The 19,234-nt window shown below is 47.4% G+C and overlaps 1 protein-coding gene across 1 annotated transcript in view; it reads left to right on the top strand.

Annotated features, from left to right (window-relative positions):
* Positions 1-19,234, top strand: part of gucy1b1 (guanylate cyclase 1 soluble subunit beta 1) — a 235,530-nt gene that overhangs the window by 6,274 nt on the left and 210,022 nt on the right. The window contains exon 3 of the mRNA XM_086010219.1: positions 17,380-17,480. Within this exon, the coding sequence (XP_085866345.1) occupies positions 17,380-17,480 (101 nt within the window). The remainder of the gene's footprint in view (positions 1-17,379; positions 17,481-19,234) is intronic.

The raw sequence follows: 19,234 nt of genomic DNA, 5'->3' as shown, positions 1-19,234 counted from the left end.
ATGACAGGGGGACCGCCCCTGGCCATCTGGTGGTGCGGTCAACCTTGGTCAGGATGTGTGAAAAACCATGGGAGGTGGGAGTGGTCCTACCAGGTCCACATTGACATGGTCAAAACGTCGCTCTGGAACTGTGAACGTGGCCAACGGAACTTTGATGTGGAGCTGTACCTTGGCCTTTTGGCAGACCACGCAGGTGTTGGCCCAGTCGCGGACATCTTTATGCATGCCATGCCATACAAATTTCGCTGATCAGCTTCTGAGAGGCCTTCATTCCAGGGTGTGACAACCCATGTATGGCATTGAACACTTTGCGGCGCCAGACGACCGGCACGACAGGGCGAGGATCCTGTACGGAGACGTCACACAACAGCGTGGTACCTGCTGAATGGAACTTGACGTCGGCCAACTGGAGGGCAGTGATGGCCGTTCTGTAAGCTTGGACTTCCGGGTCTGAGACTTGGTCCGCTGCCATGCGGGCGTAGTCGATGCCCAAATGAACCGTATTGACGAACGCGCGGGAGAGGCAGTCTGCCACCAGGTTATCCTTACCGGCCACGTGCCGTATATCCGTGGTGAATTCGGATATGTAGGTCAGTTGACGCTGCTGTCGGGCTGACCACGGTTCGGCGGTCTTGGACATTGCAAAGGTCAGCGGCTTATGGTCCACAAAGGTGGTGAAAGGACGTCCTTCCAGAAGGAACCGAAAATGGCGGATGGCCAGAAAAAGGGCGAGCAACTCCCGGTCGAACGTACTGTATGCTCTCTCGTTCTGCCGTAGTTGACGGCTGAAGAATGCCAACGGCTGCCACGTCCCGTTCACCCACTGCTGTTGCATGGCACCGACTGCGTAGTCCGATGCGTCAGTGGTGAGAGCGATGGTGGCTCCTGGCAGCGGGTACGCCAGCATAGTCGCGTTGGCTAAGGCGATTTTGGTGTCGGCGAACGCTCGGGCCATGTCATCCGTCCAGTCTACCGGGTTCTTGCCAGTCTTGCCCTTGAGGGCCTCGTACAGGGGCTGCATAAGTAGTGCCGCCTTAGGCACGAAACGGTGGTAAAAGTTTACCATGCCTAGGAATTCCTGCAGGGCTTTTATGTTCTGCGGGCATGGAAAGGATTTCACCGCCTCTACCTTCGAAGGTAAAGGAACCGCTCCCTCTGAGGTGATGCGATGCTCCAGGAAGTCAATTTGGTGCAGGCCAAACTGACACTTGGCCGGGTTGATAATCAGGCCGTGTTGGCTGAGGCGTCGAAAAAGGGTGCGTAGGTGACAGGTATGTTCTTCCTTAGTAGGACTGGCAATTAGAATGTCATCCAGGTAGACGAGGAGGAACTTGAGGTCCCGCAGCACGGAGTCCATCAGGCGTTGGAAAGCCTGGGCGGCGTTCTTTAACCCAAACGGCATTCGTAAAAACTCGAAGAGGCCGAATGGGGTGATGACTGCGGTCTTCTGGACGTCTTGTGGATGAACTGGGACCTGGTGGTAGCCCCGGACGAGGTCGACTTTAGAGAACACGGTGTTCCCTGCCAAATGGGCAGAGAAATCCTGGATATGGGGGATCGGGAGTGGTGACGTCGTTCAGGCGTCGATAGTCACCGCATGGCCGCCATCCGCCGCCAGGCTTCGGGATGATATGGAGGAGTGAAGACCAGGGACTATTCGACCGGTGAATAATCCCTAACCGTTCCATGGTTGCGAACTCTGCCTTTGCGACCGCCAGCTTGCCAGGTTCCAGGCGCCAGGCCCGTGCATAGACTGGGGGGCCGTTGGTGGTGATGTGGTGTTCCACACCATGTTTCGTGGCTGTAGAGGAGAACGTGGGTCTTGTCAGGTCAGGGAATTCGCTGAGCAGGCAAGTGAACTCAGCAGGAGTCTGGAACGCACAGGAGACGGTGCATGACGTAGTGTTACTGCGGTAACACGGAAGAGAATTAAAAGTTGCTGCGTTGATCAGCCGCCGGTTCCTGACGTCGACCAGGAGGCTGTTGGCGCACAGGAAATTCGCGCTGAGGAGGGGCTGGGAAACTTTGGCCGTAACAAAATCCCAGTGAAAACATTGCCCCCCCGAGGCACAACTCCACTCGCCGTCTGCCGAAGGTCCGAATTGCTCCGCCATTGGCCGCTTCAAGGGTGGGGCCGTGATTCCCCGTCTGCACATCGAGGGCGGACGCGGGTAAAATGCTGCACTGCGCTCCGGTGTCGCACAGAAAATGACGACCGGAGAGACTATCGGAGAGAGTGTTGCGCAGTCTTTAACTTCAGATCTGGCCAGGGCAGTTGGCAGTTGGCGGAATAGGAAACTTTCCCGTTCTGAGCCCAGGAGTGTGAGCATTTGGCTCATCAACTCTGAAGGCTTGGAGTCCCCGAGCCCGGGCATAGCGAGTAATCGACGGGCGCGCTCTGATTTCGTGAGCCCGAAAACCTGCAGTAACCGCGCTTTGAGGGTTTCATACTTGTGCTCCGTTGGGGGGTTTTCGAGGAGGCTGACGATCCAAGAGGTGGTAGAGCTGTCGAGTGCGGAGATACTTGGTCTGATCCGCATCGATGTTCTTCAGGGCAAACTGGGCCTCGACCTGAATAAACCACGAGGGCGCTTGCTGCTCCCAGAACTGTGGTAGCTTCAGCGAAACGGCGTTTGCTTCCATGCTGTGCTCTTCTTTTGTGAAAACGTTCACAAAAACGGGGTCACCAATGTAGGAATTAACGAATTCCTACGAATAACGGAGTTCGACACGAGAACAATCAAACAGGTCTTTACTCAAGGAAAATGTCACGAGGACTGCCTGGGCAGTCCCGTGGTTTGCGACGTGACGTCATCGCGTTTGCCCGCGTTTTCCCGTGCTCTTAAAGGGGCCACGCCCCGTACATGCAAACTCTATATACAAAACACAGTAATGCCTAACACAATGGTACAGGTTTAGGCTGGTGTTAGAACATCGTTAAAGAGAATTATATACAGTTAGCCAGAGTCATTCAGTGGTTCTGCCACAATGGAATAATTAATAAACCAAAATAAGATACCAAATTTTTGCATGTGCCTAATAGCTGAGCTTCATCTCAATTGTGATTCATATGTGCAGCCGCCAAAGTGTGGTTGTGAGTCAAGTGTTTTATCCCTGGTAAGTGGTCTGCACATCAGATCACATGGACAGCAATACCGTGATCCCATGGTCATCACAAAACATTGGGGGCTAGAAATTCATCTATTTACTGCCACTCTGTTCTGCCACGGAATGGCGAAATAATGACGGCCGCTGCTCTTTCGCCAGTGGTGGCAGGTCCCATGGCGACCGTCATTTTCCTGCTAGTAACTGGCGGCACCCTGAAAAATAAATGGCAGCATGGTGACGTCAATCGCCGTGCAATGCCGACTTAACGTCACCACTCCGAACTTCGACCTTAATGCTGAATTCAGCACTGGGTCTTGGCGTGCAAGCAGGCTGACAGTCGTGGTGTCAGCACTTCTTAAAGGGACACATACACCTTTTAGGTAAGTTTGGATTTAAGCTTTTGGACTGGATTTTTTTGATTTTATTGCAATAGACAAAAAAAGTTTTTTTAAGTATGTAGGGAGTGCTGCTGGCCTCGGATGGTAAAGGAAGGCCTCTGAGAAGACAGCAAATGCTGCAAATAGTCAGCTGGTCAGGCAACATCTATGGAGAGACAAACCGAGTTCACGCCTCAGGTTGAGATGTTGCCTGACCTGAGTATTTCCAGCATTTTCTGCTTTTGTTTCAGATTTCCAGCATCCGGTCGCAAAGGGAAGAGGAAGGATGCAGAAGAGGAAGGATGCAGAAGAGGAAGATGCAGAAGAAAAAGATGCAGAAGAGGAAGATGCAGAAGAGGAAGGATGCAGAAGAGGAAGATGCAGAAGAGGAGGAAGCAGAAGAGGAAGGATAGAAACTATGATCCCCTCATCACATCCTCACCCCCAACATGTGCGAACCTGTGAATGATGACCAGCAGGGACAGTCTTTAGTCAGCACTGCCACCTTGTGGCAACCAAGATTGTGATAGCCCTCAATTATACGGATGTCACAGAGGTTAGCTGCTATTTGGTTCACAGACACATTAAACAGCTAACTGATACACTGTTTGCACCAGTACATTCTCCTTGGCATGGAGCAGCAACTGCAATCCCAAAAGATTGGCTTTTACTAACTTGCCTAGTTCCTTAGGTTATAAGGAATGATCACTTGTACCTATGTTGCTATTTGGCCACACTCCAGTAATTCTATAGTATACATAAATTAAAAGGGCTTTCACTTCCTTAATGTGCAGATGGTATATGACAGCAAACTTTTGGTTTTTGCATGTTAATTAACTCTTTTTTAAGAATTCCCATGATTCATTGGTCCCAAGGCAATAGAATCATAGAATGATACAGCACCGAAAGAGGCTATTCGACTCATCGTACCTGTGCTGACTCTTTGATGGAGCTATCTAATTAGTTCCACTCCCTGGCTCTTTCCCCATAGTCCTGCAATTTTTTCCCCCTTCAAATATTTATCCAATTCCCTTTTGAAAGTTATTATTGAACCTGTTTCCTCCAACCATTCAGGCAGTGCATTCTAGATCATAACAACGCGCTGCATAATTTTCTTTTCCTGATGTTGCCAATTACCTAAATCTGTGTTTTCTGGTTACCGACCATCCTGCCACTGGAAACTGTTCCTCTTTGCTTATTCTATCAAAACCCTTCATGATTTTGAACACCTCTATCAAATCTCCCCATAAACTTCTCTGCTCTAAGGAGAACCACCCAAACGTCTCTAGTCTCGCCACATAACTGAATTTGTGAATCCCTGGTACCATTCTAGTAAATCTCCTCTGCATTTTTCAGCCAATGCCCCAGACTCCTCCATTACCATCCCTGGGTATGTCCTGTCCCACCGGCAGGACAGGCCCACCAGGGGTGGTGGCACAGTGGTATACTCCGGACCCCATAAAGTCTCATGGCTTCAGGTCAAGTATGGGCAAGGAAACCTGCTGATTACTACCTACTGCCCTCCCTCAGCTGATGAATCAGTACTCCTCCATATGGAACACCACTTGGAAGAAGCACTGAGGGTAGCAAGGGCACAGAATGTACTCTGTGTGGGGGACTTCAATGTCCAACACCAAGAGTGGCTGGGTAGCACCACTACTGACCGAGCTGCCCGAGTCCTGAAGGACATAGCTGCCAGAATGGGCCTGTGGCAGGTGGTGAGAGAACCTACACAAGGGAAAAACCGACTTGACATTGTCCTCACCAATCTACCTGTCGCAGATGCATCTGTCCATGACAGTATTATAGCAGTGATGACAGTCATTGTGGAGACGAAGTCCCATTTTCAAACTGAGGACACCCTCCACCATGCTAAATGGGATAGATTCAGAACAGATCTAGCAGCTCAAAACTGGGCATCCATGAGGCACTGTGGGCCATCAACAGCAGCAGATTTGTATACCACCACAATTTGTAACCTCATGGCCCAGCTTATCCCTCACTCTACCATTAGCATCAAGCCAGGGGACCAACCCTGGTTCAATAAGGAGTGTAGAAGAGCATGCCAGGAGTAGCACCAGGCATACCTAAAAATAAGGTGCCAACCCGAGGAAGCTGCAACACAGGACTACATGCATGCTAAACAGCGGAAGTAACATGCTATAGACAGGGCTAAGTGATCCCATAAACAACAGATCAGATCAAAGCTCTGTAGTCCTGCCACATCCAGTCATGAATGGTGGTGGACAATTAAACAGCTAACAGGAGGAGGAGGCTCCATGAACATCCCCATCCTCAATGATGATGGAGCCCAGCACGCGAGTGAAAAAGACAAGGCTGAAGCGAGGGTGATGTAAAAAGACTACTGAGCACTTGGTTTGAGTATAAAACAAGGCTTTAATCAACTGTTTCAAAACCATGAGATTTCTAGTTACATCACTAGTTCCTGGTTACAGAAGCATCCTGAGCAAGCTGGGCCCACGCCCGATTATTTATACACCTTGGACGGTGCCACCAGCTGGCCGCCCAGTGTTACTTCGAGTCATTTCTAAGATTCATGACAGAGGGCAACCATCTTCAGCCTGAAGTGCTGAGTGGTTGATCCATCTTGGCCTCCTTCTAAGGTCCCCATCATCACAGAAGCCAGCCTTCAGCCAATTCGATTCATTCCATGTGGGTACAGAAGCATAGTGGTTATGGACTAGTAATCCAGAGCAGTGGACTAATGTTCTGGAGACATGAGTTTAAATCCCACCATGGCAAATACAATTAAATAAATCTAAATTAAAAAGCTAGTACCAGTAATGGTGACCATGAAACTACCGGATTGTCATAAATCTTTAGGGAAGGTCCTTTAAGGAAGGAAACCTACCATTCTTACCCGGTCTGGCCTATACATGACTCCAGACCAACAGCAACGTGGTTATGATGGGTTTGGATAGGCTAGACGGGGAAAGGCTGTTCCTACTAGTTGATGGTGCAAGGACTAGGGGACACAGATTTAAGGTTTTGGGCAAGAGATACAGGAGGGATGTGAGGAAAAACTTACAGAGCGAGTGGTGAGGACCTGGAATTCGCTGCCAACGGAAGTGGTGGATGCGGAGACACTCAATGTTTTCAAGGGGGGACTGGATAGGCACTTGAGGGAAATAAACTTGCACGGCTACGGGGATAGAGCGGGGGAATGGGACTGACTGGATTGCTCTACAGAGAGCCGGCACTGACTCGATGGGCCGCATGGCCTCCTTCTGTGCCGTATGACTCTATGACACTAAACTGCCCTCTGAAATGGCCCAACATTTGTATTCAAGAAGGTGGCTCACCTTCACCACCAACTTCTCGAGGGCAATTAGAGATGGGCAATAAATGGTGCCCTTGCCGGCGATGTCCACATCTTGTGAATGAACAACATATCAAGAAATGGCTGAGCGCACTGGATACAGCAAAGGCTGTGGGCCCTGACAACATCTTGGCTGTTGTGCTGAAGACTTGTGCTGCAGAACTAGCTGTGCCTCTAGCCAAGCTGTTCCAGTGCAGCTACAACAATGGCATCTAGCCGATAATGTGGAAAACTGCCCAGGTATTTCCTGTCCATAAAAAGCAGGACAAATCCAATCCAGCCACTTACCGCTGCATCAGTCTACTCTCAGTCACCAGCAAAGTGATATCATTGACAGTGCTATCAAGCGGCACTAACTCACCAATAATCTGCTCACCGATTCTCAGTTTGCGTTCCACCAGGACCACTCGGCTCCAAAACTCATTACAGCCTTGGTCTAAAAATGGACAAAAGAGCTGAATTCAAGAGGTGAGGTGAGAGGGACTGCCCTTGACATCAAGACGGCATTTGATCGAGTATGGCATCAAGGAGCCCTAGTAAAATTGAAGACAATGTGAATCAGGGGGATAAACTTTCCACTGGCTGGAGTCATATCTCGCACAAAGGAAGATGGTTGTGTTTGTTGGAGGACAATCATCTGAACCCCAGGACATCACTGCAGGAGTTCCTCAGGGCAGTGCCTAGGCCCAAACATCTTCAGCTGTTTTATCAATGAACTTCCCTCCATCATAAGGTCAGAAGTAGGGATGTTCGCTGATGATTGCACTGTGTTCAGTTCCATTCACAACTCCTCAGATAATGAAGCAGTCCATGCCCACATGCAGCAAGACCTGGATGACATTCAGGCTTGGGCTGATAAGTGGCAAGTAACATTCACACCACACAAGTGCCAGGTAATGATGATCTCCAACAAGAGAGAGTATGACCACTGCCCCTTGACTTTCAATGGCATTACCATCGCCGAATCCACCACCATCAACACCCTGGGGGTCACCATTGACCAGAAACTTAATTGGACCAGCCAAATAAATACTGTGGCAACAAGAGCAGGTCAGAGGCTGGGTATTCTGTGGCGAATGTCTCACCTCTTGATTCCACAAAGCCTTTCCACCATCTACAAGGCACAAGTCAGGAGTGTAATGGAATACTCTCCACTTGCCTGGATGAGTGCAGTTCCAGCAATACTGAAGAAGCTCGACACCATCCAGGACAAAGCAGCCCGCTTGATTGGTACCCCATCCTTTAGCTTAAACATTCACTCCCTCCACCACTGGCGCACCGTGGCTGCAGTGTGTACCATCTACAAGATGCACTGCAGCAACTCGCCAAGGTTTCTTCGGCAGCACATCCCAAAGCCTACCACCTAGAAGGACAAGGGCAGCAGGCACATGGGAACACCATCATCTCCAAGTTCCCCTACAAGTCTCATACCATCCTGACTTGAAAAAATTTCATCGTTCCTTCATCGTCGCTGGATCAAAATCTTGGAACTCCCTTCCTACCAGCACAATGGGAGTACCTTCACCACAGGGACTGCAGCGGTTCAAGAAGATGGCTCACCAACACTTTCTCAATGGCAACTAGGGATGGGCAATAAATGCTGGCCTTGCCAGTGACGCCTCCATCCCAGGAATGAATGCAAAATAACCCTCTCCAAGACATTCTTCTGATAGTGTGATTGCCAGATTTAGCTGCAATACTCCAGCTGGAGCCTCACCGGTTTATGCAAGATTTTATACTCTCTGCCTCTACTTATAAAGCCAAAGATCATCTATGCCCTTTTAACAGGCTTATGAACTTGTCCTGCCAACTTCAAAGATTTGCATACTTCCACCCACCGCCACCCCCATCCCCACAGCCTCTCTGTTCCTGCACCCCCTTTAAAATTGTACCATTTCGTTTATATTGCCTCTCCTCATTCTTCCTGCCAAAATTAATCACTGAGGTCTTCCAAGGGGAGGGAGGACTTGACAGCTGGCTGTTATGTGCATTACATTGCACCCATGGCACATTCTACCCCTCCACATATTGAGGCAGAAGTCTGCTACAGGGAAATCCATGGCGAGATCAGGGCACCAGTTGAGTATGTTGGTGTGCTCAGGCAGCACCTCAGGTATCTGGACTGTTCTGAGGGCTCACCCATGTTTAACTTGACTACTTCAAAGCTTTTCTTTCTGGTCTGTCATCCTCCGGCGTCTCATTCTCCAGTCAGTCTCACTCGACTATCACCCCCATTCCTGTCTATAAATCCTCTCATGGCTTTGCCTCACTATATCCATTAATTTCTTCCCCCAAACATTCGTTTCCTCTGCCTTCTGTTCATTCCCTAAATCTATATCACCTTGCTATATTTATCAACCAATGGAAATTATCTTTTACTATTTACTCTCTCAAAACCTTTCATAAATATTTTTTAAAAAGCTCTGTTAGATCATCCCTTCACTTCTGTTCCAGTGGAAAAAGTTATCAAATTTCAAGCCTTTTTTCATAATATGGGGGAGAAATTCATGTGGCTTGCGCCAGTTGCAGTGCCGCATGCCATATCGGTGTTGCCGGTAGCGCTGCTGGTAACCTCGATTGCCAGGGAGCTTGCCATGATGGAGATCGTGACGCAGTGTGTGTGCAACGCTGACTGGATGCTCGATCTCTCAACTTCATTTTAGCCAATGTACTTGCTGGCTGGAGAAAGCAACGACAGGTAGAGGTGGCATGCAGCAGCAGGAAACCAGCTCCAGTGACGATATTTAAAGGGATCATCACCAATCACTCGCACCTGTCAGGTTTTTGCAGTTTGAATGGCTGTGTGCTACTTCCTGCAACTGCAAGAGTTTTCCTTATTCATTTCAAGGTTCTTTGGTATCACGGAGTGCTCTGGCAAGTACAAAACTCCCTCATTATTTTTGAAAGGCTTCAAAGTACAACACTTGCTAAAAATCACTCACTCACTTAATGTGCCGTTGGAGTACGACCACACAACGAATCCTGAATGTCAATGCCCACAATCCTGGCAGCAGCCATGATGCCTTCATCCTGTGCCAGCACTCTTCCAGGTGCCACGTCAAGCTTGAGGATGTCTGCTCGGAGACAAGGGCTATCCGCTTTCCACCTGGCTCATGACTCCCCTCCGCAACCCCAACACTCGTGCGCAGCACTCATATAATGAGAGCCATGCTGCCACCAGGAACATCATTGAGTAGACCATCGGCCTACTGAAGCAACGGTTCTGTTGCCTTGACCACTCGGGAGGAGTCCTCCAGAACTCACCAGAGCGGGTGTCCCATTTCGTGGTGGTCTGCTGCATGCTCAACAACTTGGCCATCATGAGGGCCCAGCCCTTGCCACCAGGGATTGTGGGATCACCTCAGGAGGAGGACAAGGCAGAGGAGGATGAGGAGGCAGAGGATGAGGAGGAGGAGAAACAGGAGGGAGGGAGGAGGCAGTGAGGCAATCAGTCTTCTGGACGGGCTGTCCATGAATGGCTCATCAGACTGCGATTCGAATGAATGAAACCCCAGATCCCCGTTGCTCACTACAACCCCATCATACAATCCCTGTCTCACGCCATATCACAGCATCCTCCTGGATGCAAAGGTGAAATTAGAGAGACCACAAAATATTTCAGACACCATTAATAGATTTATCTATAAACATATCACATTAATTCTAATGCGAGTGCAGTCCAGCTGGGTGGGACTGCACTTGCCTGGTTCCATTCTTATCTATCTAATTGTAACCAGAGAATCACCTGCAACGGCTTCTCTTCCTGCTCCCGCATCATTATCTTTGGTGTCCCCCAAGGATCAATCCTTGGCCTCCTCCTATTACTCATCTACATGTTGCCCCTTGGCAACATCATCCGAAAACACAGCGTCAGTTTCCATATGTATGCTGACGACACCTATCTCTACCTCACTACTTCTTCACTCGCCCCTCCACGGTGTCTAAATTGTCAGACTGCTCGTCCAATGAGCAAAATTTTCTCCGATGAAATATTGGGAAGACCGAAGCCATTGTTTTTGGTCCCTGCCCCACAAACTCCGTTCCCTAGCCACTGACTCCATCCCTCTCCCTAACACTGTTTGCAACTTTGGTGTCATATTTGACCCTGAAATGAGCTTCCGACCACATATCCGCAGCATAACGAAGACTGCCTATTTCTACCTCCGTAACATCGCCCGTCTCCACCCTTGCCTCAGCTCATCCGCTGCTGAAACCCTCTTCCATGCCCTTGTTACCTCTAGATTTGACTATTCTAATGCACTCCTGGCTGGCCTCCCACATTCTACCCTATGTAAACTTGAGGTCATCCAAAACTCGGCTGCCCGTGTCCTAACCCGCACCAAGTCCCGTTCGCCCATCACCCCTGTGCTCGCTGACCTACATTGGCTCCCGGTTAAGCAGCGTCTCGATTTCAAAATTTTCATCCTCATTTTCAAAACCCTCCATAGCCTCGCCCCTTCCTATCTCTGTAATCTCCTTCAGCCCCACAACCCCCTGAGATAGCTGCGCTCCTCTAATTCTGCCCTCTTGAGCATCCCTGATTATAATCACTCAACCTTTGGTGGTCGTGCCTTCTGTTGCCTCGGCCCTAAGCCATGGAATTCCCTCCCTAAACCTCTCCGCCTCTCTACCTCTCTTTCCTCCTTTAAGACGCTCCTTAAAACCTACCTCTTTGACCAAGCTTTTGGTCACCTGCCCTAATTTATCCTTATGTGGATCGGTGTCAAATTTGTTGTCTTAAAATACTCCTGTGCAGTGCCTTGAGACGTTTTACTATGTTAAAGGTGCTATATAAATACAAGTTGTTGTTGTAATGACCCTTGTTCCTGCCATTGTTGAATAGCTGTCAGTGTGTGCAAGCTGTGAGATGTGGGTGTGAGTGTTGCTAGGTAGTGATTGTTGGTGGGTGAGTGCTGGGGGCGTGGTGCATTTAGCTGTGTGTGCAGCTTGTGGCACAGATGTTGGTATGTAGAATTGGTTGAAGCCTTCACTCACCCTGACCACCCGTGTGAGCTTTTTAAACTTCCTCCTGCACTGGGTGTGGGACCTGGAGACCTGAGTGCTGTCCATGGCGTGGTGTGCCACCTCCCTCCACATAGTGTGGCAGACTTGTGGTGAGGGATCGCCTGCCTTCTATCCACTACTAAAACCAATGCCTCCAAAGCTTTCTCAGAAGAACTCTGGGCTCTCTCCCTGGGGCAGCAATCTGCCATCAGGATTTGTAAATAAGTGCTCCTTCTCTTTGTCCTTCTTCTTATGGTTGTTGAGGCAGCTGCACACCCAACAATGCTGAGAATGAGGTGCTGCAGCATCAAGGGACCTCCCCTTTAAGTAGTGAAAAAAGCCCGTGGCAATCATTACTTGCGTTTAGACTACAAGTGGTCCATCTTTTCAATGCAACCATGACTGCAATCATTTTAATGAGGAGTGAGGACGAATTTTGCGTGCAGTCTAGATGATTTTCACCTGGCGCTGCATAACGATTTTTAGTCTAAACGCTGCCTATTCCTTGGCTATAATGAATTTCTAGGCCATAATCTTTTATTTTTGGTATCTGTGTAATGAATCTTCTCTGTCCCCTTCCCATGGCTATGATGCCCTTCCTATAATAAGGTGTCCCGAGCTGCATGCCATAATCCAACCAGATCCTGTGCAAATTAGGAATATAGGAATAGGAATAGAGCATGCAGCCCCTTGAGCCTGTTCTGCCATTCAATTAGATCATGGCTGATCTGTATCCTAACTCCAATTACCTGCCATGGTTCCATATTCCTTAATACTCATGCCTAACAAGAGTCTACCAATTTCAATTTTGAAATTTTCAATTGACCGAGACTCAACAGCTTTTTGGGGCAGCGAGTTCCAGATTTCCACTACCCTTTGTGTGATGAAGTGCTTCCTGACGTCACCCCTCAATGACCTAGCTCTAACGGTAAAATTACGCCTTATTCTGGCCAGCCCCAGTAGAGGAAATTGTTTCTCTCTCTCTATCCTATCAACTCCTTGAATCCTTAAACATCTCAATTAGATCACCCCTTAATCTTCTATACTAAAGCGAATACAAGCCTAGTCTATGCAACCTGTCCTCATAATTTAACCGTTTTAGTATCATTCTGGTGAATCTGCACTGCACCCCCTCCAAGTCCAGTACATCCTTGCTGAGGTGCAGTGCCCATAACGGAATGCAGTACTCTAAATGGGTCATAACCAGAGCTTTATATAACTAACATAACTTCCACCCCTTTGTATTCCAGCCCCTTTGAGATAACGACCATATTCCATTATCCTTTTAAATTATCTTTTGTAGCAGCTTTCAGTGATTTCTGTACTTGGACCCCTAAATCTCTCTGCTCCTCCACAGTTCCTAGTTTCTCACTCTGATCTCTCTTTCTTAGGTTTAAAGTGGATGACCTCACACTTCCCCACGTTGAATTCCATCTGTCACAGTATTGCCCATTCACTTAATCTATCAATGTCCCTTTGCAAATTTCTGCTCACATCTACACTACTTACTGTGCCACCAAACTTAGTATTATCAGCAAACTTGGATATCGGGCTCTCTATTCTTTCATCTAAATCATTTATAAATGTAATGAAAAGCTGAGGCTTCAGTACAGATCTCGGGGGACACCATTAGTCACATCCTACCAATTGGATTAGATACCCATTATCCCTACTCTCTGTCTCCTAACCCCTAACCAATTCCCTACCCAGGTCAAAAGGTTGTCTCCAATTCCATGTACTTCCATTTTTCCTAATAGTCTCTTGTCAAATTATCAAATGCCATCTGGAAGTCCTTATAAATAATATCCATAAATCCATATCAACCATGTTAATGACCTGCTCTAACCTTTAAAAATCCATGCTGGCTCTCTGATCACTTTGCTGTTTTTATATTTACTGACCCTACATGTAAAACCCAGCAACCAATTTGACTTCTTATGGCCTTATTTTAAGCTGCACTCTACTTTTAAAGATCCATGCATCTGCTCCCTCAACCCTCAGATCTCTCAAATCCTCCACTCTGTTGTAATCTTACCATTTAAGGTACTCTTCCTTTCCCTGTTCTTGGACCCAGAATGTGCTACTTCACATTTCTCAGTATTTAACCTCATCTGTCACTTCTCTGTCCACTCCACTAAATCTTCGTGCATTCTCCGGCATTCTTGTTTGCAGTTTGCCATGCCTCCAATTTACTATCATCAGCATGCTTTAATATAATTCTTCTTGCGCCAAATCTAAATCTTTTGTACAAGTGGAAAACAAAAGAGGTCCCAACACAACTTCTGGGCCACACTACTATCCACATCCTACTAACCCAAAAACTATCCATTTAACCACGTGGCCATATTCCATTTAATGCCATATCTGCCAATCTTCATTAGAAATCTCTTATGTGACACTTAATTAAATGCCTTCTGAAAATCCATATACAGTACGTAACATCCACCACATTCCCTTTATCAAAAAATTCAATTAAATTAATCAAGCATGAGCTGACTTTGCAAGTGTATGCTGACTGTCCTTGATTAGCTTATATCTTTGTAAATGTTCACTAATTTCATCTGATATTATGGACGCTAGAGGACAGATTTTATGAATTTGTGCTCCCAATGTGAAAATTCCTAACATCTATTCTTAGAAGTTTACCCACAATCATGTAAGGCGAACTGTTCTATAATTTCTTGGTTTGACCCTTTCCACTTTCTTGAACAGGGTTATAATATTTGTCACCTTCTATTCCTTTGGCACAATTATGATTTCCAACGTTATAGTTAGTGCCTCTGCTCTTTCCTCCCAAACCTTCTGCAGTATTCTGTGAAGAATACCATCTGGGCCTATGATTTTCTACTTTCAGTCCTACGAACTTCTTTGCAACACTTATTTCCATGGTGACTTTTCCACATCATCCTCAGATATTCCTACAGACCAACTTTTACTTTCCTCTGTAAAAAACTGAGGCAAACTACTTATTAAGCATCTCTGCCATTTCCTCAGTTACAAGATCTGGTAATGGGTTGTTGGAGCTACCACCTTTCACTCAGAGAAAGGTGGAGGAAATGAGTCATAGAGTCATACAGCACAGAAAGAGGCCCATCGGCCCATCGCGTCCGCGCTGGCCATCAAGCCCTGTCTAATCTAATCCCACTTTCCAGCATTTGGTCCGTAGCCTTGTATGCTATGGCATTTCAAGTGCTCATCCAAATGCTTCTTGAATGTTGTGAGGGTTCCTGCCTCTACCACCCTTTCAGGCAGTGAGTTCCAGATTCCAACCACCCTCTGGGTGAAAAAGGTTTTCCTCAAATCCCCTCTAAACCTCCTGCCCCTTACCTTGAATCTATGCCCCCTTGTTATTGACCCCTCTACTAAGGGGAAAAGTTCCTTTCTATCCACCCTATCTATGCCCCTCATAATTTTGTATACCTCAATCAGGTCCCCCCTCAGCCTTCTCTGCTCCAAGGAAAACAACCACAGCCTGTCCAGTCTTTCTTCATAGCTGAAGCGCTCCAGCCCAGGTAACATCCTGGTAAATCTCCTCTGCACCCTCTCCAAAGCAATCACATCCTTCCTATAGTGTGGCGACCAGAACTGCACACAGTACTCCAGCTGTGGCCTTACCAGCGTTTTGTACAGCTCCATCATAACCTCCCTGCTCTTGCCTTCATTAGCCGAGGCATGGAATATAAGTATCCCACATGCCTTTTTAACCACCTTATCCACCTGTTCTGCTGCCTTCAGGGATCTATGTACATGCACACCAAGGTCCCTCTGATCCTCTGTCTTTCCTAGGGTCTTACCATTCATTGTGTATTCCCTTGCCTTGTTAGTCCGTCCAAAATGCATCACCTCACACTTTTCAGTCCATTTAACCCTGAAAACCAACCATCTGACCAACCCATCTATATCGTCCTGTAGCCTGAGGCTTCCCGCCTCGCTATTTACCACTCCACCAATTTTCGTGTCATCTGCGAACTTACTGATCATACCTTTTACATTCACATCCAAATCATTAATGTAGACCACAAACAGCAAGGGACCCAGCACCGATCCCTGCCGTACCCCACTGGACACAGGCTTCCAGTCACAAAAACAACCTTCCACCATCACCCTCTGCCTTCTGCCACTAAGCCAGTTTTGGATCCAATGTGCCAAGGCACCCTGGATCCCATGGGCTCTTACCTTCCTGACCAGTCTCCTATGCGGGACTTTATTAAAAGCCTTACTGAAATCCATGTAAATCACATCCACTGCACTACCCTCATCCACACACCTAGTCACCCCCTCGAAAAATTCAATCAAATTGGTCAGACATGATCTTCCCTTGACAAAGCCATGCTGGCTATCCCTAATTAATCCCTGCCTCTCCAAGTGGAGACCAATTCTGTCCCTCAGAATTTTTTCCAATAATTTCCCTACCACTGATGTTAGGCTCACTGGCCTGTAATTACCTGGTTTATCCCTACTACCCTTTTTGAATAATGGTACTACATTAGCTGTTCTCCAGTCCTCTGGCACATCCCCTGTGACCAGAGAGGTTCTGAAAATTTGTGTCAGAGCCCCTGCAATCTCCTCCTTTGCCTCACACAACAGCCTGGGATACATCTCGTCCGGGCCTGGGGATTTATCCACTTTTAAGCCTGCTAAAACCGCTAGTACCTCCTCCCTCTCGATGCTAATATGTTCAAGTATATCACAGTCCCCTTGCCCGATTTCTATGTCCACATCGTCCTCTTTTTGATTTCTAAAACAAGCATTTTTGAGCAGCCATGAGATCGACAGCACATGGAAAGAAGTATATGTGGAGGGGGAGAATGTTGGAATGAAGAATGCCCCCTGGATCACCACATAGATTAGATGGACCATAGCTACAGATTCAAAACTCCATGGCACTCGGAGTTATCTAATTATTTGAAATATATAGCAAGGTTTTCATCTTTGAATAACTGTGCAAGTGGACTGACCCACATTCCCTTTCTGGTGGGATTAGAAACAATGCTTAACTGTTTAGAAGTGATTTATGTCAGTCAATGAAAATTTGTCCCCATTTCTTTCCAGGCTGCTTCCAACATCTTAAAGAGTAAAACACAGCAACAAGTGGGCACTGGGAAACATCAAATGTGTATACATCTTTCCCTTTGTAATAGTTTTGTAGAAGGGTTTCAACCGGAAACGTTGACTCGGTTTCTCTCTCCATGGATGTTGCCTGGCCTGCTGAGCTTTTCCAGCATCTTCTGTTGTTATTTCCCTTTGTAATGTTCAGAATTAGGTGGCATTTTAGCATTAATTTTATTAATCTTGCAGCCTTTTCATCCTCTTCATGCATAGTCATAAAATATCTATGTCCTCCTGAAATTTCCATGGGGATTCTCCAGCAGGAGATTGGTGGAAGCCCTAGAGAAATGGCATCAACAGCCATTTTCAGCTGTTTATACTGTTTCTCCGGGGGTTCCACTGGCCTCTGAAGTTATGGCAAAAGACCGGGAGAACCCCTGCAGGAATTCAGGCCTGTAGTGTCTATTGTGTATCATATTTTGTCAAATTGTTTTCCTGTAGAAAAGAAGCACAGCTGGATGTGGAAGGACAATTTCTGGTACGGATTATATATGATGATTCTAAAACATATGATCTAGTCAGTGCAGCAAGCAAAGTCCTCAGTAAGTAGGTTTTTCATATACTTCTAAGAATATTGTTTATAATATAAACATATACACTATGAATGGATCATTTCTTTTATTCAAAGTAAACTATTGAACTTTCTGTCATGAGGTCCACGACCTATTTGTCTTAAATCACAGCTACTTAAAGCTTCCAGCGTCTCATATGCTTCGTAGCCGTGATATCATATGCATTACTTTCTTCTTTCTATGCTTTACTGGAACCAGACTGGATTAAACTTACTCCTTACACTGACCCCAATCTCACATCTTACATTTGGACACATGTCATGTTATTGGTGAAGACTAATATCACTAACATTTTGGATGTTCACCTGTATAGCCTGAAAGGGATTTTGTTTTCATTTATGCTAGGAAATTGCTACAATGTGAGACTGCCCCGGATCGCCACATCTGTAGGGAGTGGCTCTGCCTTGAGGCATTCCTACTCCGACTCCTTGGGGGTGAAATTCATTGTAGCCCCGTTTGGGGCACAACATTTTAAAAGTTGAGAAAATTAGTGCCAGGCGCTAATGTTTCTAAACTTTAAAAAAATTTGGTTTAGCGCTCCAGAAAGGAAGTGGAGCACTAAATCAAGCACTCCACTTCCTTCTTGGAGCACAATCGGCAGCAGGCGGGGCAGAGACTTCAACAGCGCTGCACACTGGGCCGTGTAGCGCTGCTGCATTCAAAGGCTCCTTTCCTCCTATAGAGGGAAGGGCCATCGCTGCAGGCTCTGCAATATAAAAGTACCTACTTGGACCACCAAGGCAGCCGCGATCCCACGCGATCAGCCCAGCCCTTAAGCAGAGTGCTGGGCTGATCAATCGTGGGCAGCAACCCGTGAAAAAAACGGGAACAAGAAAGGTAAGTTTTTTAATCATCGCCCTCGAAGCGGCCGGCCACCCGATGCATGCCTCCTGCAGCTGTCGGTGTTTTCGATCGGCGCTGCTGCAGGGGGCGGAAGTCAATTTCGGGTCCGGGGCTCTACCGGGTGCACACGGTGATGACGTCATGATCTCCGGGCGATGGAGATCGGGGCACAATGCCGCAAATCTCCCGTTGAATATGCCGGGAGTCAATGTCAGCGCTGCGCCCGGTTGCAAAGCCATTTGTGCCCCAGGTGCAAAGGCACACAATTTCGCCCCCATAGAGTTGGAGTGCGAGTTCGAGACAGTCCAACAGATAAGATGGGGGAGGAATTTCTGGATAATTTTTTCCAGAATACAGTCACATCTCAGAGGAAAGTACAGATGCAGGAAGGTGCAGGAGTGATAGTCACTCAGCAGGGTCGGGGTAACCGAGGGAGATAGAGGAGGTCCCGCAGACATTGGTCCTGTCCAACAGGTACAGTGTACTTAATACCTGTGAGGATAAGGAGAAAGACTGGGTAGAACAGCCACAACGCTGACCTAGGCACCGTAGAGCAGGAGGCTGTCCAAAGGGAGGAGGAGCAGAATAGAAATGTAGTAGTTATCTGGGTTTCAATAATTAGGGGGGATAGATAGCATCCTCTGCAGCCATGATCAAGTGTCCCGAAAGGTGTGTCTACCAGGTACCAGGGTTAGGCATATCTCAATGTGGCTGGAAAGGAGTTTGGAAAGGAAGCGGGAAGATCCAGTGGTCATGGTAAATGTCGGAACCAATGACAGAGAAGAAAAGGGAGGAGGTTTTGCTGAGGGAATATTAGGAGATAGGAGCTCAAGGGTGGTAACCTCAGGGTTATTACCTGAGCCATGTGCTAATTGGCATAG

This window comes from Somniosus microcephalus, chromosome 2 (genome assembly GCF_052327205.1).
Source record: "Somniosus microcephalus isolate GS21.2 chromosome 2, FLI_Smic_1.0, whole genome shotgun sequence".
NCBI classification, from domain to species: Eukaryota; Metazoa; Chordata; class Chondrichthyes; order Squaliformes; family Somniosidae; genus Somniosus; species Somniosus microcephalus.
Note: the sequence above shows the minus strand (reverse complement) of the source record. Positions and strands in the feature narration are given on the sequence as shown.